The 25579-nt window shown below is 34.1% G+C and overlaps 1 protein-coding gene across 7 annotated transcripts in view; it reads left to right on the top strand.

Annotated features, from left to right (window-relative positions):
• Positions 1–25579, top strand: part of LOC134532306 (gastrula zinc finger protein XlCGF58.1-like) — a 136600-nt gene that overhangs the window by 43137 nt on the left and 67884 nt on the right. For 2 of the 7 annotated variants that reach the window (XM_063368736.1, XM_063368728.1), the window contains exon 5: positions 17729–22207. The exons of 4 other annotated variants lie outside the window; for them this stretch is intronic. In XM_063368736.1, the coding sequence (XP_063224806.1) occupies positions 17729–20276 (2548 nt within the window). In that variant the 3' untranslated portion in view covers positions 20277–22207. Of the gene's footprint in view, positions 1–6444; positions 10903–17728; positions 22208–25579 lie in introns of those variants that run through there. One more of the 7 variants, XM_063368743.1, reaches the window with a different exon arrangement.

Raw genomic sequence — 25579 nt, 5'->3', positions numbered from 1 at the left:
ATTAAATGTCACAATATTTAGTAGGCTTTGTTTATATCCCGCCAAAGACAAACTGAAAGAAAAGAGTTCATTCATGAGCGAAATGGTTTTCTTTACATATATATCTTTGTTTCATTTTACCAATAAATTGACAAAAATCTTATTTTGCAAATAGATTAATGGAATTATCTTATCAAATTAGTGTATTGTCATCGGTCCTCGATAAATCTACAAAGTTTGAATGAAATCTGGCAGTTTAAAGTGGGTCAAAATCGCACCCAAAGAAGTCGGTTACAAACATACATACAAACAAACAAACATACAATCAAACATACAGGTGAAGCTAATATAAAGCGTATAAAAAGTAAATCATAAATGGAGGTAAAAATAAACTTTTTGGAACTGCAGTGTTTAGATTGTGGTTATATGCCCAAGAATGTAGGTATCAACATGAGAAAAAATTAGTGATGGGATTTTCAATACCTAGATACCTTCGATACTTGACAGTATCGCAAAGTATCGAGTATCGAAACTAAGTTCGATACATTTTTTCGATACCGGAATGCTTGTTCATTTGTATTGAATTAAGTTTTGAGTCGCCATCTTACAAAATACAACTACAGTACCTCGATTATACGTTCCCGTTTCATAAATTTTCCCATGTCATACGCCGATTAATTTTGGTCCCGCCGAAAGTACTATATTTACAATGGTTTACTTTCCTGGAACACACACTTATAAAATAATTAATTTCCCGTTTCATATGTTTTTACTAAGCGGAAAAGTCCTAAAATTCACAAATTTTTTGTTATATTCCTCCTGATAAACTACGTTTTAATGCTTTTATTTTGAAAAAGTTCATTGTTTACCTTTGCAAACGTAGAAAAATAACTTTATCGCACCATAGATATGGGTAGTATCAGGAAGACTGTGCACTTCGCTAGTAGCATCTATGGACAGCACCAAGCGAGCGAGACTAGTGGCGCAAACTAGCAATGATTATGAAAATGGTGCACGCGCTTTACCAAGGCACGGATCTCATATTTTGTGCATTCATTAATCTTTGAACTGAATATACCCGTTTGTTATTGTTTTCTTATGATCGGATTGTTTTGTATTTTACATTTCTCGCGTTAAAATTTTATTTAAAATTTTTTTGTTGCATAAAGTTGTTTGTAAAATGAAACAAACAAGAAAAAATTTCTGATTTTCTTTTTATTTACATTTGTTCGCGGTAAACAAAAATGTGTACTGGAAAATAAAAGGCTAACTCTCTTGAAGATAGTTTGTATTTCGCTTCTATTTTTTATACTCAAGTATTTAAAGTTGTTTGCAGTTTGTATTTTTGTAATAAAGAGGGAATTTATATAGTTTAAAACTAATTTATGTGTTTTGTAATAATTGTTACTTAATGGGAAAATATTTTTCTCTGGAGTATCGAAAGTATCGAACTGAAAAACAATACAGAATCGAGTATCGAAAGTGTAGTATCGTCCCACCTCTAGAAAAAATATATACTGGGTGCCTTCCATGTCACATGAATCTGTCATATTTTTAGACTGGAGTGCATACATACATTCAGGATAAAATCTACAGTACATGACCACATCAGCATCATTTGTTAACCCTGCAAGTGAAGAGAAGTTTTTCTATTTGCTGTGTGTGTGTTGTTGCTAAGTACATTTATGTACGATAATAGGGGCTAATCTTGGTGATGAAAATGAACCCAATAAATTAGCTGAAAATACCCACATTTATGATTCTGCTTTTTTTTAAATATGTTTTTTAATTTTTGCTTGTGTGATCTGAGACCTACCTTAACGCTTGTGAATTTTTATTTATGGAATGTTTGGTCAGTATTCAGGTAAATTCTGCAGCTTTGTGAAATTGGATTTTTATATAAAAAAACCTTTGGGAAGAACATGTTGTTTTAGTGTACCAATTTTTGTAGTGTTTGTACTCTGTGTTTCAAATTTTTGTAGAGATAAGTTGCATGCTGTGCATACAGATATTTACTTTTTAGCAAGTAAAACAAACAATTAGTTAAAATTATTCAAATATATATTTTGGAATCTGCTGAAATGAAGTTGCAACAATGGAAAATTAATGTAAAATGCCAACAGTAACATTACACAAGAAACTAACTAGACATCACCAGAGCCATCCAAAATCTTAAAATTGCGTTAGCATTTTGTACTGTACAATAAATACATGTATTCACTTGCAGTTACCTTACAAAATAGCAAGATACATAAACATGTTACTTCATTCTCAACTTCTTCATAAGTTGCAGCACTGTAATTATTTACAAAAACAATACTTAAAATCACTTAAACAAATATTTGGATGGATGTTATATTTATTGAATGTTATATTGTTCTAGTCAAGGCAAATCACACATGTTTTGTTGTTTTTGCCAATGTTGGCTGTGCAGCCACAATTGATAGGTTCTCGCTTATAGGTTATAAAACATGTACTTCATTTATCCGCTTCAAGGATTGCACTGTTTGTGACGGCAGTTACCGCAAGAATTTGCTTATTATGTTATTGATTGGTTGATGAATTTCACCATTTTTTTAAAATTAAATTTAAATCATCATAAACTTACTTAATTTTATTGTTTACTTATGAACATATTAACAATAGAAAGCTTATTAATTAATGAGTTTTATTTAAAAATTCATCTTAAATCTCAATCTTTATGCATTTGTTATCATTTTATAAATTTAATAATTTTTCTGACTGTAAAGCTTGTAAAAGAATTTGAGATACAAAATATAAATTTTAATTACTGTAATTTATAAATGTTATCTATCAAAGTCTGGCTTCTTCACTTGCTAATGATTTACTCTGTTCAGTTCTCGTCCATTTTCTTTTGTCAAAATTAAATTTATTTGAAAATGTTTGTTTCGGTTAAGTAATGCTCATGTTAAAATTTTTTGCAAGTGTTGGACGTCTTGATGTTATATTAAAATAAGTACAAAATTCGTAAAAATTAAACCTTATGAAAAGAAGTTGTAACTGGACTATCCAAAGATTTGGCACATGACTAAGACTCATTAAGCATTGTGCATTATCTTTATTTGCAAGTTCTATTGCCAGATGTGTTACATTGATTGCATCTGCTATTTGTGAAAAGTCAGCAACCCCACCTAGAAGCTGACAGTGCGACCGCTAGAACGCTGACACAGTGTCCATAACTGGCTGAAAGTACCCAAATTTTTTTCTTCTAATTTCTTTCAAAACATAAAATTCATGAAAAAAATACCCAAACAACTCCTTAATCATGACAAAATACATAGTAATACATTTTTGATTTGAAAAAAAAAATTGTTCTTTTTATTTTATTCTATAAAAAAAATTATATAATACTAGATACCTGTGAATGTGGAAACATTTCTGCCAGGACATTTTTATTTAGAAATTGGCTAACAAGGAACATTAGTTCTAATAATTCATTATCATTATTAGTACATAGAAGAAGAGGATGGGTTGAAGAGAGAGCATGTTACTCTGTTTCTTACGAGCTTCATTCTACCATGTCCTTAGTATGGGTTTTCAAATTTCAGTATATTTTAACAGTCAATTGACATGTTTTTTTGCTTGTTGCTAATATGTTGATTTTACTCAATTTAATTTATTCTGAACCATAGTATTTACTGTTCTTGCAAAATTTTCATAAATTATGACTATTTAATTTTAGTTTTGAGAATTTTTAATACTGCAAGAGCAGTATTTCCTTTTACACACCAGATAAAATTCAAGAATTTCAATGTTGATTAAATTTTGAACTTTACTTGGATATATTGTTTTGATCAGTGAAAGTGTAAGTCTGAATTTGTTTTGCCCCTGTTCTCATCCATGTTAGTGTTGCATAATATTTTATTCTTGTTGCAAAATCACTGTGAGGATAAATGAAATATGCCATAGCCTAAATTTCCCAGTTTCGTTTTGATTTTAATGAGCCAGGAGTTATACTTGTTATGGTTAAGGAAAGTGTTTTAAAGTTAGGAATTAAATTTATCAGTTTTTAAGTGGGAGTCCTGGAGAATTATTTCACAGCTCTAAAGAAATTGGTATACTTACTGAATAAATTTCTTTGCAGAAAAATGTGAGGCAATCTCAAAACACATTATTTGGAACTGTCAACTGTGTTGGTAAAGAATAAAATTATTGGTATATACCCTTATGTATGAACTTTTTTCCGTATATTTTTTAAAACTGTTTTTAGGTGAGTGAAAAGGGCTAAAACACATGTTTTCTGAATAATTTTTAGACATGGAATGTGCTATAAAATATTTGAAAGCTCCAAAGAGTTTTGCATTACACCATTATCTTAATTTCTCCACCATCTATTGTTTTGGTAATCACTCGAACCTCTTAGTTGTCCTATGCACGACAAGAAGAGTACGCGCCAGTTCAGAAACTTGTGCCTAGAGGTAATACCGTTCTAGAAACACCAGCGAACGTCGCACTTATCATTCTGCCTCGCTAACACAAATACACATCTTGACTATGTAGGCCCCTTAAAACTGAAGTTTATCGTAAACAGTTATTAGGGTTAGAACTGTTTCTATAGTCATGGAGGTGGATTTATTTTGTTAGTGGGTCGTTTCATGTTTGGAATGGCATTGCACACGTATAGGAACATTGCATCAGAACATTTCTACTGCATCTTTAATTAAATTATTAATGAAACAAAACAGCCAAAATTTTAAGTGCTAGAAACAATAAAACAAAATACTAAAAATAAATATTTAGGTTACCAGTGAAAATAGTTATAATTTACTGACAATGTTCATAAAAACACACTAACAATTTATCAGTGATTGCTTGCCATTTGAGACACTGATTCATTCATACGGTGGCTCACAAGTGAAGTGTTATGGATTATAACAAAACAATCTCTGCGTTTTGGTTTGTAATCATTGATTGCGGTACATATCTTGGTAGAGGGTGAAGAATACCGCATGTCTCAGCAAGTGTTGATAATCAGCCCGCAAGCGTCCCTGATGCTCGTGCTGTATATAAAGAAAAAAGAGTACTGATTCAGGCTTGAAAGGTAGTGAGAGTATCAAATAAATAGTATGTTGAATAAAATAACATATAGGTTTCCAAATTAATTAAATAACTATAATTTTACTTTTATTTACTTTCTGTAACACACACACATTTGGCACTGCTCAGTGCTAAAAAACTGGAATTCATCAAATAACTGGCATAAGTATCCTTTGGCACTTAGTGCCTTATACACACTCATACACACACACTCACACACACTTCTCACTCTCTCTCATTCTCTCACACATACACACACACTCTCTCATTCTCTCATACATACACTAGAGCTCGACAAACAATTTTAATAAATACAATATCTGCCACAGTTGCACAATTACGTGATTTGCATAACATAGCCAGACATTTAATGGGAATCACACCTCGCTCACTGCAATCAGCATCATGATACAGGCTGTTGGTAATATGTCTGGGAAATATGATTCTAAAGTGCTGTAATTGAAACTCTCTACCTGAGCAACACTCAATCCAATGTGCGAGTAAAAACGTATCTACAAGCTAACAGTTTCTCTGAAATGGAATGTCACATCATCAGCTTGTTCTGTTTAATTGGAAATTGCCACTTACTCATGCTTCACATTATTGGTACCAGGCATGCTGGTAATATACAGTAGTTTCTATATAAATTTCTTAGATAATAAGCTTATATATTTGATTTTCAGCAGACTTACTAATGAAATTGTATATTCTTAGTTATGCTGCTTACAACAAATATACAGTTTAAGGCATTACATCTTCACCAAAAGTTTGCAGTAAATGGTACCTTAGGTTAGTTATGTTTTATACAATAAAATCTAATAGTCTTGGGAAGTTTTCACAGTATTTTGGGCAGGATGAATTTATTATTGCCTTTAAATGTATTTTAGTTTTGCATACGTTTTGTTTACATTTCCCAAGGGAAATTTTTACCAGAAAGTTTTATGCAGTACCATGATAAAGTGTTTTAAAATGCAGGAATGTTAATATATGGGAATGTAAAATAATCATTCTAGATTAACTGTATTTTTATACTATACGAAAAGTTAATCTCACCAATAATGTGAAAATATTATATAAAAAAATTATGTTGGCTGTCGAAATTGCCGTACGTTTGTGCTTTTTCTTTTGGAATTATAGTTTAGTTGCAATAAATTTATTACTCATGTAATTTCCCTTTCAATTGCTTTCAATGTTGTGATGTGCTGAGTTGAAGCAGGTAGTACATTGTAAACCACAAAGAAAGTAGTAGTTTTCTTTAGTGTTTACATATTTATGTTATAAAAGGGAAGTACATACGTAGATATTAAAAACATAAACATAACAGTAATTGAATTACGGGCTGTAACATGGAAGTATGAAATAAATTTTTTTCAAAAGGTAAGTAATATTTTAAAATCTGTGTTGCAGGTTAAAAGAAGCAAACATCTATGATGTCACTATTTCATTAGGCAATTGTTCAAGGCTTACACCTGAGAATAGTTCTGAGAGGTTAGTGCCTCGTTGGGGCACTAGTTCAGTGTTTGAAGATAATGAGTTCATGAGTGAAGATTGTGATAGTATTAATGTAGCTTGTTCTGGAACTGTCCAGAGTGAAAGTGATTTAAATGTGAAGCAGGACCATGTTATTTTACCTGAAGGTAATGCAAGATGTATTAATGATAAGACAAGTTCCATCAGTAAACTATCTGAAACTGAGAACAAAGTTACCAGTGAAAATGCAAACACAGAAGACCAAAGGATTAGTATGTTTGAAGATGAGATTAGTTGTATAAACAATGGACCAGGTGTTATTAGCGGTGTACTCTCTGATGGCGAAACTTTGACCCAACACACTACATGCAAACGGAGCTCTGAGTTCGGTGCGGTTTTGTTTGATGATCTGATCATATTGACCAAGGAGACACTGATTACCAGCGATGAGATTGTTATTGCTAGTGACCGTGTAATAGACAGTGATGTCCGAAACATGGTCTCAGACAGCAATGGGAGATTTTTGCTTGAAAATAATATTGTATCCACAAGAGATGAGCCTGATAATAGCAACAGAGTATTTTTGAAAGCAGGGAGTGAAATTCACAGCAATTCAGACATGAGCATGTGCAGCTCTATTTTGTTTGGGGAAGATCAAATTACTGCAGGCAGTGAAATGGACGAAATGGTTGTAAGTCATGAAGTTTTGGTCGAAACAGAAAGCAGTGTGAACTGTGAATGTGATAGTTCTAGAATTGATAAAGATTTGTGGGACTTGAATGTCTGTGTTCCAGATATTTCAGTTGAAAGTAAACTAGGTGGTATTTGTGATTTGAATGTGAAAAACAACTTATTTTCATGTAGAAATAACATGGGTGTGATAGATGATATCAGTAGGAAAAGTAATTTTTTACAGGATAGTATTGTCAGTTGTGAAAGTGTTTTGGTACTTCGTCCTACTGGAGATGTGAGTAGACAGGATCATGTAAATGAAAGGGGCGGTTGTCACGATTGGTTGGATGATACCATGTCCGTAACTATGGATGAAAACTTCGGCCATGAAGTTCTGCCAGGTTCACCAGCAGTAGCGAGAAATGGTCAGTGTGTTAGTGCTGTCATAGATACCGATGAGAATTGTACGAATGTGTCGGCTGGTATGTATAGCTTGTTTGCTGATTTATATAGTGATAAAGATAAAGAAACTTCAGCTTCCGTAAGTTCCGATGAAGAAGCATCAAGATCTTTAAGCTACGAAGCGTATTTTATGCATGAATTGCTTGCGGAATGTGATAAGATTGCAGTGTGTGAAGATTCGTCATCTTCCACTGATTCCCAGATGTGCTTACAGGACTCTGACTGGGGCAATTCTCTTGTCACAGCTATGGATGATTCGCCACCGACCATTAGTGAACGACGAGAACAGGAGAAATTGTTCAGTTGTGAGATGTGCTCTAAAACATTTAAGTTTAACGATGTGCTACAAGCACATGTGCGCAGAGTTCATAGCCACAAGAAGTCTGCGAAACCCTTTATTTGCAGCCTGTGCAAGTCTGAGTTCAGATCATCGATGTTGCTGAAGGAGCATCGCAACTTGTGCGACATGGACCAGGAAGTGTTGTTTCGGTGTGACTACTGTAATAGAATGCTCAAGTCTAAACTGTATCTCAGGAAACACATTCAGAGGCACTTGGATGCAAAGAGATAGTGAGCGATGCGGCTAACTGGCAGAAAAAAAAATCCAAATTTTACATGAAACCAGTAAAAAAGGGCTTGTATCGCCATATGGTAGTGGTATCTTATTATGGAAATGTTCAATTGGAATGAAGGTGTTTTATCTTTAAATTGATAGGACCTGTCTTCATAAATTATTCTCAGTAATGTCCTATTGCCATGCATGTCGTAACAAAAATACCCTACATCAAAACTAAAACATAATCAGAAACTACTGTGGCCGGCAGTTATCTTGGCGTGTCTCAGCGCGGGGGTGCGGGGACAGCGGGACCGGAGAAAGAAGAGGGGGTAAGCAGGCGACACGTAGCCGAGAGCCGTGTAGTGGCTGTTAAGAAAATATCGCCCTTCAGTGTATACCCGAAAATGGAAGGCGAAGGTGGCAGCTCGTAGAGGCGCGGTAAAGTGATACATAGTGGAGAGCGGGAAATAATAAAAACCGTGATGCAGTTTTGTGATGAAGAAGCGAAAAATAAATGTCTGCTCGAGCCTTTACAGAGACAGACGGCAAGAGCAGCGAAGTACACGGGTGTGAGTGAACGGTCCATAGTCAGGATTCGTAAAGTCAGCAAAGAACAACCACATGACCCACAGACTACGCCAGGAAAAAACAGATATTTTAAGTATTTAATAAACAATGGAAATATATCTTTACTACGTTACTGTTACGTAGTGTATAGTGGAGTAAAATATTTGGGCAGTTAGGGTGTGTGTGAGGTGGGCGGCTATTAACAAGTAAGGTCTTGATAGCCTATTGTGGAGAAATGATGAGTATGAAGCGTTGACGAAATGACAGAACGGGGAAAATGGGAGTACCTAGAGAAAGTAATAAGAATAGTAATTATAGTAATTAATTTTAACTTAATTTTGTTTTTCGTCACCTAATACAATCAATTATCATGGAAAGAGAACTTCATACTTACATTAAACAAATCATATAATATATGAGGTTTTGAAGGTTATAATATGCATTCTAAAGTGGTAGTACAATGCAAATTGTATTTATATTTATAATAAATAATCAATTATAGGTGCATTAAAATATAAAGCCACACATACACAATTTTAAAAGCCATTAACGTTGGTAGTCAGGTGTTTCCTAAACGACTGACATGAAGTTAAAGCAGCAAATATAACATAACAAGCTCCATGTTTACTTAAATGTACATCCAGCGCTAAATGGAACATTTTAGGTAAGGAAACCGGAGAACGATAAGGGCTAGACTGGCTCCTGCATCATCAACTGTGAGATAGCTTTCGTGCGGAGAGCTACAATTGCGTAATGTTTTGGTCGTTTGCTTTTTCTTGTAAGACTTCTGTTTTAATTAACTTTGAGAACACAATGAATTGAGAAGCATAGTTTTAAATTTATTTTACATACTAAGTGACCTAGTTTTCCAAAATAAATCGTGTCTGGTTTTCGCTAGTTACTGAGTTAACAACATTTCAATTAATTTTGGTTAGCATAATAATTAGCAGACACCGTAAGTATATTTAATGGGACAAAGTAAAACGTTGCAGGTTTAGATAATAGTTTGTTACTTTTCCTGACAGATGAGTACAAATATTCGAGCACAACCACTGCAATTTACACAATGTTACACTTATGTAATACAAGTACAAGTCATAGGATTTCTCACTTTTGGTTTGGTAACCCAGCGCTCTTAGCCAAAAGGCCTTACCGCCCTGGGGCCCCCACGGACGTAGATACAGACTTACGTAGTGTAGGAAGTCACGCGCTGAATGTATTCTGTTCTGCTAGTAAAAACCTGGCCGCTGACCTTGACAATAGGGTATCGCTTCCTCTTCTCCCTCCCCTCCTCTCCCCTCCAGGCAGGACTAGGGAGCACAGACGCCAAGATATCTGCCGGGCATAGTACATCTATTTTGAAACTGACTAATCAGAGAAACAACTGGACTGACTTTTGAAATTGATGTTTTAAATAATGGTATGGTAGAAAAATGATTACCTCCCTACTCCCCACCTCACTCCCCCTGTTGGATGAACTAAAGTCATTAAAGGTAGGTCTACTATAAGCACAAGAAAAAGTTCTGTATCACATATCCAAGTTTATCCCTTCATACTGATTTAATTATCCTGTGGAACATGATGCTTGCTGTTTTAATTTAGTACATTGAAAGATCCTGGATATAACAAAAACTTATATAACATTTCGGCATACTAAATTAAAACAGCAAGCATTCCGTTCCACAGGATCCATACTGTAATACGGGAGTTTAAATAAATGAAAATGAATAATAAGTGAGATGGTTACTAATGTACCCCCTTCACCTGCTTTGACCAAAAACTTGCAGAAGGCAGGATACAAAGAATAAACAGCGAAATAGTATGTCAGTTATGTATTCTTTGGTTCTTTATATAAACGTAGAAAAATTATAAGCAGAACATGCCAACCAATGTGTGAGTGTGTGTGTGTGTGCGTGTGTGTATATATATATATATAATTAAACAATTAACATCTGGGTATAGCAGGCTTCGCCCCTCTTGACTAGAAGTACATAACACAATAAAAAAATTAAGTATACCTATAGCACCCCGGTGCACCATGGGTGTCGCACATGAACTAGAACCTGTTCCCTTACTGACTTGGTTAACATCAAAACCTCCACTATAAATATAAAATACAAGAAAAAATTTAAATGACAATACCACTTAAAACTGCACTGTATATATATATATATATATATATATATATATATATATATATATATATATATATATATATATATATATATATATGGTTCAGTTAATCTACTCATTCAATGTTTTTGGCAAATTAATTAGTTGTTGCCTCAAACTCTTCCAGTCCAGTTCGAAAGTTCATGATCACCAGGCAGTAAAGAGAAAAAATAATTACAATAATTATTATAATAGTTCACAGCCAATTTTCTGCCTCACAAAATACCCTATCGAGCACCTGACTAGAAAACCTTTCTAAATTGACTTGATATACATACCTTTATAAAAAATTTATAACATCATAAAAATTGCAAAAAAATTACAATAAAATCTTATTAGAAAAATACCCAGTGCGCATAACTCGCATGAAGGGTACATGTTAACAATTTTCTTCAACGTTATTATAACATGTTTCTCAAAATTACTTAAACTTGGCACGGCTTTCCATACACTAAACGACAAAAAAAATCTTTTCCTTTTCGAGTCCAAAAGTAAACCATGTCCCCACAAACCACTCAATAATTAATAATCTGGGAAAAGCAAATAATAATTATACAAATAAGGAACCACTCATAACCAGACTTGAAGACGTATTTCTTGTTGCTGTGTCTAATCCAAAACAAAAAAAAATTCCTTCAAAAATCCAAACGATAAAACGAAGGTGAAAATACAGGCGTAGCGTAGCCCACAAGGTCTACCCAGCGTCACAGAAGGATCATCGGATGTAATCTAGACGAAAACAAAGTTCAACACTTACAGTTTGTCTGTTGCCATCTGCTTACAGTTTGTCTGTTGCCATCTGCTTACAGTTTGTCTGTTGCCATCTGCTTCCGGAGATATCAAATAAAGAAGCCTCAAAACCAAGCATTTACACTTCTTCGCAGACAAGCCTTAACCGGGCTGAAGGAGGATCAGCAGCATGCACTGCACCATTTGACACCCACCACATTAGCGACTAGGCTCGCACGACGAAAAAATTAAAATTCTCATTTTACTAAAAAGAAAAATTTTATCCTCATTAGTAATAACTGCGTAGAACACTGCTGCACTCGAACATTGTGTAACCGACGGAGCAAAACCTCCCGTAACTTAAGTTATTATATTCCACCAAAGTTTACCAAGCTTCCACGCAAAGTTACGGCCACTCCATCGGCACGAAAAATTGTAACCCACTCAGCCCATGGCTCGTAGCAGACAGACCCTCCCCAGAGAAACTCGTCAACAACCCAGAGCGCCACAGGTACCAACCTCAACCCACCAAAAAAAAAAAAAAAACAAATGACAAACGCAGACACCGCGTAACGAAAATAGCCGATCAGAGCCGGACAAGCGCACGAGCGGCTCTAGATCCTGACAATCGGAAACGTGCCCGCGCTCCTAGATCCACACCGGCCAAAACACCAAATCTGAGGTTACATCTCGCGCCGCCACATGGCTAACGGTAAATTACACCGCGCCGGTACACAAAAACAAACGCCACCAAATGTGACGTGACACACGTCACACTAAATAGAACATTTTAGAGATTTTGAGTAGATGTTTAAAAAAATTCTAAGACTTTAAATCAAAAGTAACCCTCAACAGTTATCACCTTCTCAAAACATAGGAGGAAATGTAAACTCAGAATTCAACACTTGCTCGCTAGAGCAAAACACGCTGCGAGAGATTAAATCTGTACCGACAGGATTCCAAGTCCTATACATATTGTTTTCTGCGGGATGATAACCACTTTAACTAAGGACTAAAATAACTTAAAAATAACTTAACACACTCTCAAAAACTAAGTGAATTTATTTTTTAGAATTCAAACCTTTAAAATCGGTCGTTACAAATTGAAATTCTTTACAGATTAAAGTTAACAGCAGAAGAATTTACATTCAACTCATGCTATGACTTATAAAAAATGAGAGCTTCGCCAAACTTTACCCTAATCATTGTGATGCGTTCCTTAAAAATAATCTTAAACTTGATTTATAATTATTCCATGGATGTGACTGTTCAGTACTCAATATCTTCATGAAGACAAGACTTGCACACTTAAATTTGAGCCCCTCTGCCCTTTGTGCTTTAAATGAAATTTACATCGATAACTCTTAGCCTCCGAACAGACTACCACTCACGTCTGCTTGAAAAAGTTCCGTGTCACGTTCCAGAACTTTTCAGCCCTACCGTACCCAGATTTCACAATCTGTATTCGAGCGAGTTGAGTTGGTGTCCCTGTTTTCAAAGCAACATGCGGGCACAACTTTTGCCACTTATGCCGCAGCGCGACCTGAAAAATCAGCACTGGCTATGCCAAGCGCACAGCTGTGGAAACATTTCACATGGAAAAGTGGTGTGTTAGCACAACAAACGCCCGTACGCCCCATCATGCCACCATACCCGAGTTGCCTCACCGTGGCTTCCACACCCACTCTGAGTAGGAAACAAGGCACACTAAATTCTGAACTGTGACAATAATACAGGATCATCCCATCAGAATCAAGGAATAAAATTGGACACATGATACAGAACAAGTACTAAAGCGTAGTTAGTATTCCTGTGTCTATAACTGAAGAGCTGTGATTTTACAGAAAAGAAATAAATTTTGTAATCGGTTTTTGGACAAAGTACGTTTCAGGTTAGTGAAAAATCAAATATTTGTTTCCATTTTAATTTATAATTAGGGTAATGATTTTTATGGTAGGATGTTTGTCCTTACAATTACCTAAGAAAGCTAGGCCTGTTAACACACCTACTGTTTGTTCGTCTTTAACTTTTTTTTTTTTTTTTATAACAATCACAGATCCAAATTGTTTACTGTTTCGAAATTATATGTGAAGGCTTAACTTATTATTTTTGGGGTTATACACGTGTTTAGTTATGTGCAAGTATGCTTTCTCAACTAATTAACACAATTTTTCAGAATCCTCAATTTTTTACTAACATCAAAAATTGAAATACATTGGATTTTAGTAGTAGTAGCAATGTGTGTGTTGGTCTTCAATAAATGTTATATCGTACCATTGTTCCATGACATACATACTTAATTTACTACTGGAAGGATAAAACTGCTTGTGTAGTTGATTCTTTAATTGTAGTGTGATAACTTGAGGAGGTAAACAGTAAATAATACAACAATTTCATTTATGTATGGAGTTCAATTTGAGGAAACGTGTCAAAACCAACTGGAAATTCTTTGGTAGTTTTTTTGGTGGCTACTCTGGTTTCAAACATTGCATTTTAAATATCCTGCATCAAGAAATGAAGTTTCTGCTAACCATTGCTTGGTCTATTAATTTTCAGAAAGAATTCCTTACTATAAAACCAAATGCTACCAAAGTACAAGTCAATTTTTGTTTTACTGTATACAGGTGCCAGCTTTTTAAATTTCATTTCTTAGTTTATTTGTGTTATTGCAAACTTTATCAATTTATATGATTTATGTACCACATTTGGTGGTGTAAATTTTCAATAAAAATCTGTATTGATCTCAGTATATTCAATAAAATAAATAACTAAATAAAAAGTTATTTGCTTCAATTGATGGCCTGTAATGGTGTCCAGTTTCAGTTTTCTGTAGTTTCAATATTGTTGTCATTATGTTAGAGAAAAAGCATTTAGCAAGTTTGAGTACTTTTGTTTTTCTCAGCCCTGGCAGTATTTAGCTCGTAGTTGAATGCCGGGTGGCACGCAACATTTTTTGTAATAATTTAGTCCTTATGTTAATTTCGGTGTGTGAATTGTTCTATAGTCCTTAGGCTTGACATGTTGGTTAAAGAGTCTAGGACTGCATTGACCTTGAACGTAACTGATATTCTGCTTGTATAATTTGTCAAGAGTGTGGTCGTCCTCAGGAATTTGCAATAAGACCATGAGTTGAAAAATTTAATGTTTTGTATTAAAAGTTACTATTAAGGTTCATAAGGAAAGGAATGCTGTAGGTCTATGCTTGTTCTATGAGATAAGAGAAACATTTGATTTTGAATGTAACTTAAACATTTATAGTAGATATAATGAAAATTAGACATGTTGAATGTAGCATGGTGAAAGATCTCTACTGTACACTTTGTGCTAGTAATAAACTATTCATAAAGCTGTGATTTTTTTAAAGTTTATTGAGTACAGCCAAGAGTATAATATATAAGCATATGTTCTAAAATATATGTTTTGTTGTTTGATATGAAAACAGATTTAAAGAATATTAAACTGAAATGAAAAATAGTGGTTGGTCAGTGATTATTACTCTGAAAGTCGTGTTCATCTTTCAAAACAAACACTCCAGGGTAACAGTTAGAATTTCTTATAACTTTTTGTTTAATTTGTAATCACTACGAGACACCTTGGTTATATATTAGTTACAACACTTTTAATAAGACATTAACACACAAAACTACTTTTCCCAGCTATTTTCTCACTTAACTGTATGTATTGTTACGATTTATGATGTGGGAGGAACTGAGATCGTAAGGGTTAGGCCAATTAAGTTTTATTAATTACTAATATTGACATTAATAATAAAAAATTGTACTAAAAAAGTCTGATCACAAGTCACTTCCACTTAAAAATGTTTATTCTCAAGTCACTCAATGGCTATCAAGTTCCGCAGTTCGCACACCTCACTGGAGCTAGCCTCAACAGTGGTTCGCCCCTTACCTCGCGCCTGTCCGCACACACAGCCTCGTGCCATTCAGTCGCCACACTCTCATGATCCAGTCAAACTCCGCGTCACGCCATTCTCGAGTGGTGTCTCTTACCCTCTTCGCCGATGCCGTACTTCCCTTCGTTCGCGGAATTCTCACTGCACTCCTCGTGGAACTCTGTCGCCAAACTGCCGCAGAGACTGGTGTCGCTGCTTAAGTATTGTGTGGCGCCCTTCTTGAACCGACGAGTGACAAGTCACGTCATTTCGAGCTGACCCGACGCCCGAACAGTTCAGAAGGGTGGCGTCAATTCATGCTGCTCCGCGTGGCGTCCCGCTGAATTCCCAAGGCCGCTTAGCGATAGATAATGGCGCCGAGGCGGAGTGATGCGCGGGGAGCAGAGGGGGGTGGGGGGTAGCGACAACCCTTGTAATTCAGCCAGACACGCGTGGCATGCCTCAAGTCAGTGGACCGCATGTGGCAGTGCAGGGCCGTCAGCCAGCTCCAAACCTGGCATCGTCATCTGGTCTCTCGCGTTCCTAACACTAACTTATCTGCAGTGCTTGTGTGTACTGTGGAACTCTGCTAATACAAACTAATTAGGGCCAAGACCTGTGTGAATTAGCATATTTTGGATAGGCTGAATAATTGCAGTAACGTAACAATGTTTAGTAAAATACATCTCTATCAGTATTAAATTATCACTTAACACTAGGCCTGTTTTCCCGGTTTAGGTTCCTTAAATACCGGATCCAAAAGAGACTTTTGACAGCCCCAGTTTTGGTTCCAGGTATTTTTTTTTACATTTCTGTTAATTAATATTTAGCTATCTGTAATATTAATGAAATGTTCATCCTGCAGGAAATGGGAAAGCTAAACAAACACATTCATTCAATGTCACCAGCGCGATGTATTAATATACGAAAAAGTACTTCATAGAGTATAGTTTTATCTGTCACAATAAATTTGTAGAGAAATAGGAACCAAATCACGTCATTTCAATTCCCTACAATTTTTAGGCCATAATTTCATGTGATTAGTTTTTGTCTCCATTTAAGAAAAATATATTTCTGAAGTTTTATAGTGACTGGCTACTAAAAATTTTTCAGTGTGATCTTAGCTTAACAAAAACAAAATTTCATTTAATAATGATAAAGAATTGTTATGGCACACCCTCTGATGAAACCAATATTGTCTTTTAGTTCCTTTTATATATATATATATATGAACACACATATCCACACACATATATATACACATATACACACTGTTTTTTGCTGGTTGAATGTTAAGATTTCTGTTCATTTGCAAGTTTAAAATCAAACTACAATACAAAAAAGTTTGGAGGCAAAAATTTTTGTAATATACAACAAAGTTCTTGTAAGGTTAAGACATTAAAATGTTTTTTAAAATACAAAAAAAAAAATTATATATATTTTTAAAACATTTTTTATCCTAAACTTGTTTGGGTTAGCCGGAATTTCGGATTAGTGACGTTCAGATTAGCAGTACTGTACTATATATATATATATTTTTTTAATTTTTATTAATTTTTTTTAAATTTGTAACATGCCCACCAACAGCTTTGGAACTTTTTAGGTGGTCACGACATACAGAAAGGTACAAGGACAGTTTAGGCATGCAAGTGCCGATTCCATGTAGGCCTAAGTGCAGATAGGCACCACCTGCAAAGAGAAAACATACAAGACAAACAAAAAGTACTAATGAGTGGTGATTTTTTCCTCCAAGGTGCTCTGCAAAAAACTGAATGTAATGTGTGAGACCAGTGACTTGACTACTTGATAAATGTAGTAAAATCTCTATCCAGTAATATTCTAGCACTTAAAAGATTTTAGCATGTACATGGCTACATATTACTTTGCATATGGTTTTGACTGAAAGAATACATTTATTTTGTGTAATTTTTAATATTTTGGTTGTAAACATAGAATGAATTTTCAAAATGAGAGTATTTATAAATAAAAAATGTTGTTTGTATGAGACAAATTTATAAAAAGTAAGATATATTTTCTGGTGCACACAGACTATCTAGAAGGAACTGCTGACAGACAAATGAACAGAAGGGCTATAAATGAAGATATGGTGCTGTGTTTTTGAAAACGACGCTCGGCGGATAAGTAAGTAATCTTCAACGAACTTTGTGTTGCAGGTTAGAAGAAACAAACAGCTATAATGATGCCAGTACGACAGCAGAAACTGTCTCAGTGTGGCTTATAACTGAAAGTGAGACAGAACAGTTTTTGTGCGACGTGATGATGGACACTGATCATGCTATTCCTCTTGAACATGACAACTGTTTAGATAAAGAAATGGTCCAGCTGTGTGCTCCAGTCAATAGAACTATGTCTGAGGACGTACGCTTGAAAAGTTGCATAGTTTTGGTTGAAGATTATTTTAAAAGCAGAAAAAATAAAATTTGGAATAATAGAAGTAGAGTTTCTAGCAACAAGTTTGTACGCAGGAAAGATTTTGTTGATGCTGATGTGGATGGTGGCAGTAGTTTGTTGTCAAAAGATGGTACCAGTATTGCAAACAGCGTAGCAGGCCCCAGCTACTCGGTACGTGGTGAAACGGCTGTGAAATTGAAGAGACGTGCTTTTAACTGGAAAAGAAAGGCTGAAACTGTGATTGGAACCACTTATGAAAATGTGGAAAATGTTGATTCTCATTCCTTTGAAGACCCAGCCAACAGGAAAATAAGCAAAACAACACCCATTGAAACTGAAGCTCGGGGAATGGAAAAATTCATTAGTGAAATAGAAGCAACACCGGATAAGAATAGTGTTTGTCGTGCTAATTACAACTGTATAAGAAATAAAATTGTTTCCAGGAAAGTAGAACTTGCTCATAGTGAAACTGGAAATATTAAAAAAGTGGGCAATAATGCTAGGGATAATTTTATTGAAGGTGAGATGAAAGGCACACATGATAAAACAGTGGTTAGCCATGAGGTACATGTTGAAACTGATTTTACTGTAGAGAATCCAGAGACTGATTCCAACACCAAAGTTAATGCTGCTGTGCAAAAAGAACACAAGAATTCTATGGTGAACAAGAGAACTTCACAGAAAAGAGTTCTGGAAAGAGATAAAGCAAGGAACTGGAAGACAAAAAAAAGAAAGGTTATGCACCAAGACATTAACCTAATTAATAAAGAATTATGTAGTTCTGAAAAGCAAGCAAACAAGGAGGAAATAAAATTAGATTTGGCATCTGTTACAAAAAAGACTGAAACATTTCAACCACCAGTTGTGCTCTCCAGCAACTCACCTGAGAACAGCAACAAAGACCATAATTCAGCAACTTCTAGTGGAATTGTGCAAGGATTGGTTGTGTCACAGCCAAAGTGCAAGACGTTGCCGGTTCAGCAGACTCGTGAAAAAAATGATAAGACCGGGGAGGGTGTAGGATTTTTTGCTTGCAGTATTTGCTTCTCTCATTTTAGACTGACACCATTGCTGCTGGATCACTACAAGTCACGTCACAATATAGAAGGTGAAGAAGTCTTCAAGTGCAAACAGTGTGGGAGAGTGTATAAAAGTACAAATTGGCTTGCAAGACACGTACTTGCACATTTTGATCCTCGCAAGTGCTATCTCAGATGCGCATTTACATTTTGTGCAGTTGAACTAAAATCACGAGTTGATTATTGTGCCCATGTAGAAAAACATTTTCCTTACCTCGTTATGTCATGCATGAAGGACAGGGAGAAGTTGGCATGCTTGAACGAACTTGGTCATGGAAATGCTAAGAGGTGTGAATGTGCCTACTGCGGGGCCTCGTTCAGTTTTTCTGTAGATTTGAATCATCACATCAGTAAAAATTTTAAAGTTGTCAAACCTTGGAGGCAGCCTTTTAGTAGAATTAAACAGAATACTTTGTGTGAAATTTGCATGGTTGATTATGTGTCGCCAGGAGCTTTTATGAAACATTTGGCATCAAACAAGCTGTGCCGAAAAAGTTATGAGTGCAACTTGTGTGACAAGCTGTTCACCGATGTCAGTAATTTAAAACTCCATAAGCGGGAAGTTCACGGTGAAGACATGAAGTTCTGCTGTCCAAAGTGCGGGCAATATTTTTCTCGGAAAAGACGTTTGGAGTTACATTTAGAAGTACATTATTCTTGTGATTCTTGTGGAAAGACGTTTCACAGAAAGTCGAATTTACGGGCTCACATAAGAACACACGTTTCGGAGCAAGGGAACCTCATTAAATTACACAATTTGAATCAAGATAGTGGCGTCAAGAAGCGTGTTTTTAGACAGGGTTTTACATGTGATACTTGTGGTAAAAAATTTGACAGGATACTCCATTTAAGCAACCACATGAAAGTTCACACTGTTAATCTGGAACTACCTACTGAAAATACTGCTACACGCAATGCTACACGCAATGCTAAACGCAATGCTAAACGCAATGCTAAACGCAATGCTACACGCAATGCTACATGCAATGCTACACGCAATGCTACACGCAATGCTACACGCATTGCTACACGCAAGGCAAAACTCATTGCTACACGCAAGGCAAAACTCATTGCTAAGCACAATGCTAAACACAATACGAAACACAGTGCTAAACAAACTACTAATCACACCATTAAAAAACCATTTCAATGTAAGGATTGTGTATCATGCTTCGAATTTCTGGGTAGTTTGCTGAGGCATAGACTAGATGAACATGAAACAGGTAAATAGCTAGACTTCATTCAGGATGTAATAATGTTTTAGTTCCTGTGCTGTTCAGGCAACATGTATTTTTGGGTGGCCAAGAAAGGCTACAATTAGTCTATATTTTCTAAGAAAATTAATAAGTTATGCTTGCTATTTTGATCTTTGACAAATTGTGATCCTATCTTTGTTTTACTCAACACATAGTACTAGATTTTTCAAATATTTTTTAAAATTATTTTTAGTTTCAAAATTGCTGCAGTGCTAGTTAAAGAGAGTTCCACCCTTGATTTAACAAGTTTCATACTTATACATACTGCAAATATTTGGTTAAATGCTTATCACAGATTTTTGGTTGTTCAACATATGTGGATCTCATTGTAGGTCATTAATTTATATCTGTTTTTTTGAGTGACTTAACTTTCATAAAATTAAATACTTTATTTCATAAGCTACCACAGTTACATTTAAAACTTTTTTAGACAGGAAATAGATTATATAACTGGAACTAGGTTTAAAGGCGGCACTACTACGTGCTAATTCATTATATGGTGTGATTTTCTTTAAAAAAAAAATGTTTCTTAATTTTTCCCAGCATTACAAAATTCTCAACTCTGTGGGGATTTCGGCAGCCATTTTTTAGTGGAACAATAACCTACCCTAGAAGGGCAAATACAGAATTGCAGAAAAAAGAAAAGATTGTAACAAAATAATTGTGCTTGGTTTTTTCAGTGGCTTTGCAACAAAATAGGTTTTATTCGCAAAACATGAAAAAATTTTTCTGTTATGACATTTATTCCTAATGCAGTTTTACTAAATTTGTGATACATTAATAGAATCAAAGTAATTTTTGTACTATAGTATAGAGAATTAGTACATTCTAATTAGTGTGAAAATTCTTAAACTGTAGATAAAATTGTCACATTAATGTTCTTTCTTCAATTTTCCATTAACTTGCTTCAATCTTCCATTCACTTAGTTTTCTCTGAATTAATTGTTAGTATTTATTATACTTTCATTGGAATGTTTTTCAGTTAAATTTACAATGTAGAGCAAACCACCATTAAGCCATGTTTATTAGTACTGTAGTATTGTTGCCCTCAAAACTTGAATACTAATACACAAAAAGTGAATGTCATACATGCCTGGTAAGTAAACAATTATGAACGAAATCTTTCTATAACAGTTAACAGTAATTTTATACAGAGAACAATTTGTGGATTATAATATTAAGTGTAAAAAATGTGAGGGTCTTAACATTTGAGATCCGCTTATATTTTGTAGGCATAGTTTTAAATTCCAGGTATTTCTTTGAATTTGGAGTTGTCATATTTATTAAAAGTCTGCATCTGTAGACATCAATGAGTTACTTCTTGGAAGAAGTAATTATTGATATAATGTTTATGGTGCTGTTTCACCTGAATAAGAACTAGCTAAGGCAGCTAAGCAGTAAAATCGTTTGTCACTTAATTGGTTCATAGATGCTTACAAGTAGATTTAAAGTTGGTTTTCCAAAATCGTTATATTACATGTAAACAAATTGTGTACAAAACATTATAAAACAATTTGTGTTCTCATGAATGAGAGCAATATTATAAGTAATTTTTAAAATGATATGCCATAGCATTTAATGCGCTAGGCCAAAAATTTTACGTTTGGTATGTAATAGGCTGTGAAGAATGCATATAAACACACCAAGATAATTTTTGTACTTTTTAGTGTTGATTTGAAGTGAAATAATATTAGGTAGAACAAATATAAAAATAATTTCACATACTTACAGAAACACATAGCTGACTGCAAATCTAATTAACTTGGTTATGTTTTGAATCTCACACTTCAATGACACTCAAATATTTAATTTTTAAACTTTTCTCCCCTAAATAACTTAAATATCTAAATTAGCAGCAAGTTTTTAATCAACAATTGCATGAAGTTATGAAGTAATTTTTGGTTCTTTGTAGGTGTACAAATCCCAGTGAGGGCTGACATTTAGAGTGTGGGTCGGTTTACTGAATTTGGTAGAGTGAAGAAAGCCAAGGTACTTTTTGGTACAACATTTTTGGAAACTTTGTGGTCCTGTTTTTTTGATTTGACTTTTTTTAACTTGCAAACCATTGCGTGAATGTGGCTCTACTTCTAAATAACAGTGCTACGCTGTGCTGACAAATAGCTTATGTGTAGTGTGTTTCAGTCAATCTGAACCCTTCCTGAGTTCTTGCCAAGTGTTTTTTCCTTCAGTCTAGATATCTCTTATATAACTAGCACAAAATTAAATTTTTTTTAAAGTTTGTTTTGATTATTAGATTTAATTGAAGAAATTTCTATGCTATACTACAGAGAATGGGTTTGTGATATTTATTGTGAAACATTCTTTAACTGTAGATGAAACTGTCATTTGAATGTTTTCTCCTAAGTTGCAACTGGTTCGTTTAAGTTTTCAGCTAAAAGCAGGTGTAGGTCAGGTGTGTTGAGTGGTCGACAGGAGTGTTCAGATTAGCTGTAATGCCCTGTAATTGGATGGCTGCTGTTGGGAAGGCCTACTCAGCTATTCCTGTAGGCATGCGTGTGGTTCTTCCTCACAGCGTCTCTCACTAGTGGCCCTCAACGTTGCAGTGGGGCGTGAACGGTAGCATGGTGGAATTACAGCATTAACTACAAACATTTTTGTTACCATAGTTGTTTATCAATAGGCAGAACGTGATGAGAAAGTGGAACTGAGTCACAAGCGTTAATTATTTTGCAAGTGCCAAGTCACGTGCAAGTGTCAGTAAAAAAAAATATTGACATTATTCACTTGTAAATTAAAATAACGTTAAAAATGTAACCAAAGAAAGATATATAAAATTGTTGTTTATCACTATTACAATTGTTTAGTTTTTGTAAGTTAAGTATTACTGTTACTGTTTACATAATGTGAGATGTTTTATCACAATGTTAATCTGTTATTCTGCAAGACTTGGTTATTGTAGTGAATCAGTAGTAATAGATTTAGAAATTTTTTTATGTACATGTGAGAATACAGTTTTACAAAGTTAGTTTCCGTTGTATGAATTAAGTAATTGGGCTTGCATTGTGAGAGAATTTTGTTTGTATTGTAGACTTTATATGAAGTTTTATACAAGTATTTTTGCTTTATTCCTGTTTTGCATAAAGACGTATGCTTTCATTTCTGCCTGTCATCAGTTACGTTAGGGACTAAAATCAAGCCGCAGTAATGAATTTACTCTAAAGTGTTGATCTGAAAATGTGTATTGTAATGTAATAGAAGTAAATTTACATTTTCGATATTAAAAAATCAGGCTAAAGTATTTAATTTGTTTATAATCCCTTTCATGTAGTTTTATAAACTCAACATTTAATTTGTATACTTTTTATTATTTAAATTACTTACAGGTGTATTACACAGTTTACATTAAGTGAATGATATTAAATTGAAAATGAATTTCAGCTCTGTAAACTAGTGATTTGAACATTGACAATGGTTTTTCAAATCATAGGACAAAGAAATTGCAATATAAATGTGAAACTTAATTTTAATAAGTAATAAACTGTCTTAAAATTATTTAATTCATTGGTGAGAATTTGTGAAATAATATTGTCACTTTTGACATAGGCAGGTTTCAGAATCTCACAAAATTATTTAATGATGAAATCTAAATAAAGTATATTTTGGTGACCACATACTACTCAATAAATATATTGTGAGAGGATTGCATAAATCAACCTAAGGAAATACAATTGTAGAAGGGTTCTTTTGGAAATTATCTCACAAAATAATGTGTTTTCTTTTTATAACTTTCAAAACTCTTTTTAATAATAGTTTAGTGGATTCCCTGTTCCAAAAGTATTTAGCATTTTACTAACTGGCAGTATGAAAGCAGACTAATCATATAAATTGAACACTAGTTAAAAAACTTAAGGAAGTTTTATAACTTTGAAATTAAAAGTAAAATTTTCATGTAAATAATTTGTAATATATGTTAAGTATTTTGAAATATTGTAAATATATGTATATTTTTGGATTATTGTACAAAGGCAAATAAAAGTTATGTTTTGAATTTTTTAATATGTTATATATTATGACTTCTATAAAATGCTTCCTGAATTTATGTAAGTTTTAATCCTTGCAAATGTGCCCAATGATTTGTTGTGTAGAATAATGTAACACTGTTCACTGTTCACTATTTTCATGTCTTTTTTTGGTTGGGATATGTTGGAGGAAAGCATTAAGCAAAGGAAAACAGGAAAATCAATACTCAGAAAAATTTAAATGAATACTACATAAATTTAGATTCAAATCTAAGTTAAGTAGTTAGTAACTGTGTTCTTAGTCTTCATAACAGCATGCTGTGAGAAGGCCAACTTGCTAACATACATACCTCTACATAAAAATTGGCAAACTTAATTTTTTTGCAGTTTTACAGTTGGGAATGCAGAAGTTTTTAAATTTTAATTTGATTGTCACAGTAACCCAGGGTTCATACGCCTCATTAATATCCTAAAAGAAGCTTTAATTTGTCTGTGATTGAATAAGGGCCCATGAAAGTCCTTATTTTCTAATATGTGAACTAAACTACATTTTTTCAAAAAATCATCACCTATCATTTGAAGCAGCAGCTTGATATTAACATTTGGTATATGTAGTATGATTATTTTTCTGTAATTCAATTTACTGACCTAATTATCTTTAAATATCATTAATAAAGTGATAGTATGCAAATAATGCTGTGTGCATGCACAGTACAAGTGGTGAATTTTGGGTTACGTGATTAGATTTTATACATAAAAAAGTATGAATTAGTTTTTTATATTATATATATCTTCTTTCAATTACTTAAGTGTGTTCTACTGTGTTACTGTGAACTTACAAAATAAATGTAATTAGTGATCAAATGAAATGATTGGGCTATAAATTTCAGATAATACACTGTGCTTGGGTTAGATATCTATTACAGAGATAATTTTGAAGGATGGGGTCTTATCAGTAAGAATTGAACTAACCATCTTAATTATTTTTTATACTTTATAACTTTTTAACATTGCATCTTGAGGTATTTTGTGAAATTTCAATAGTTTCACATGCTGATTCATTTGCGGGAAAAAAATGTTTAATCAGTAGTTTACTTCAGATACCTTTAATTTGACACACCAGTTATGATGTATGTTTCAAATCGTCCATAAAATGAAAGAAAAGTTGCCTCACAAATTATTTGAATGTATCTGGGAAATTTGAGTTCACTTATAAAAATGTTTTGTAAATCAGCTGCTTTCCAAATGCAGTGCACACTCACATAATGTCGTGAATGGCTGCATAAAAGTGAGATTCA

Source organism: Bacillus rossius, chromosome 1, assembly GCF_032445375.1.
Source record: "Bacillus rossius redtenbacheri isolate Brsri chromosome 1, Brsri_v3, whole genome shotgun sequence".
Taxonomy (NCBI): domain Eukaryota; kingdom Metazoa; phylum Arthropoda; class Insecta; order Phasmatodea; family Bacillidae; genus Bacillus; species Bacillus rossius.
The sequence above is the reverse complement of the archived record's forward strand: the minus strand, read 5'-3'. Positions and strand labels throughout refer to the sequence as shown.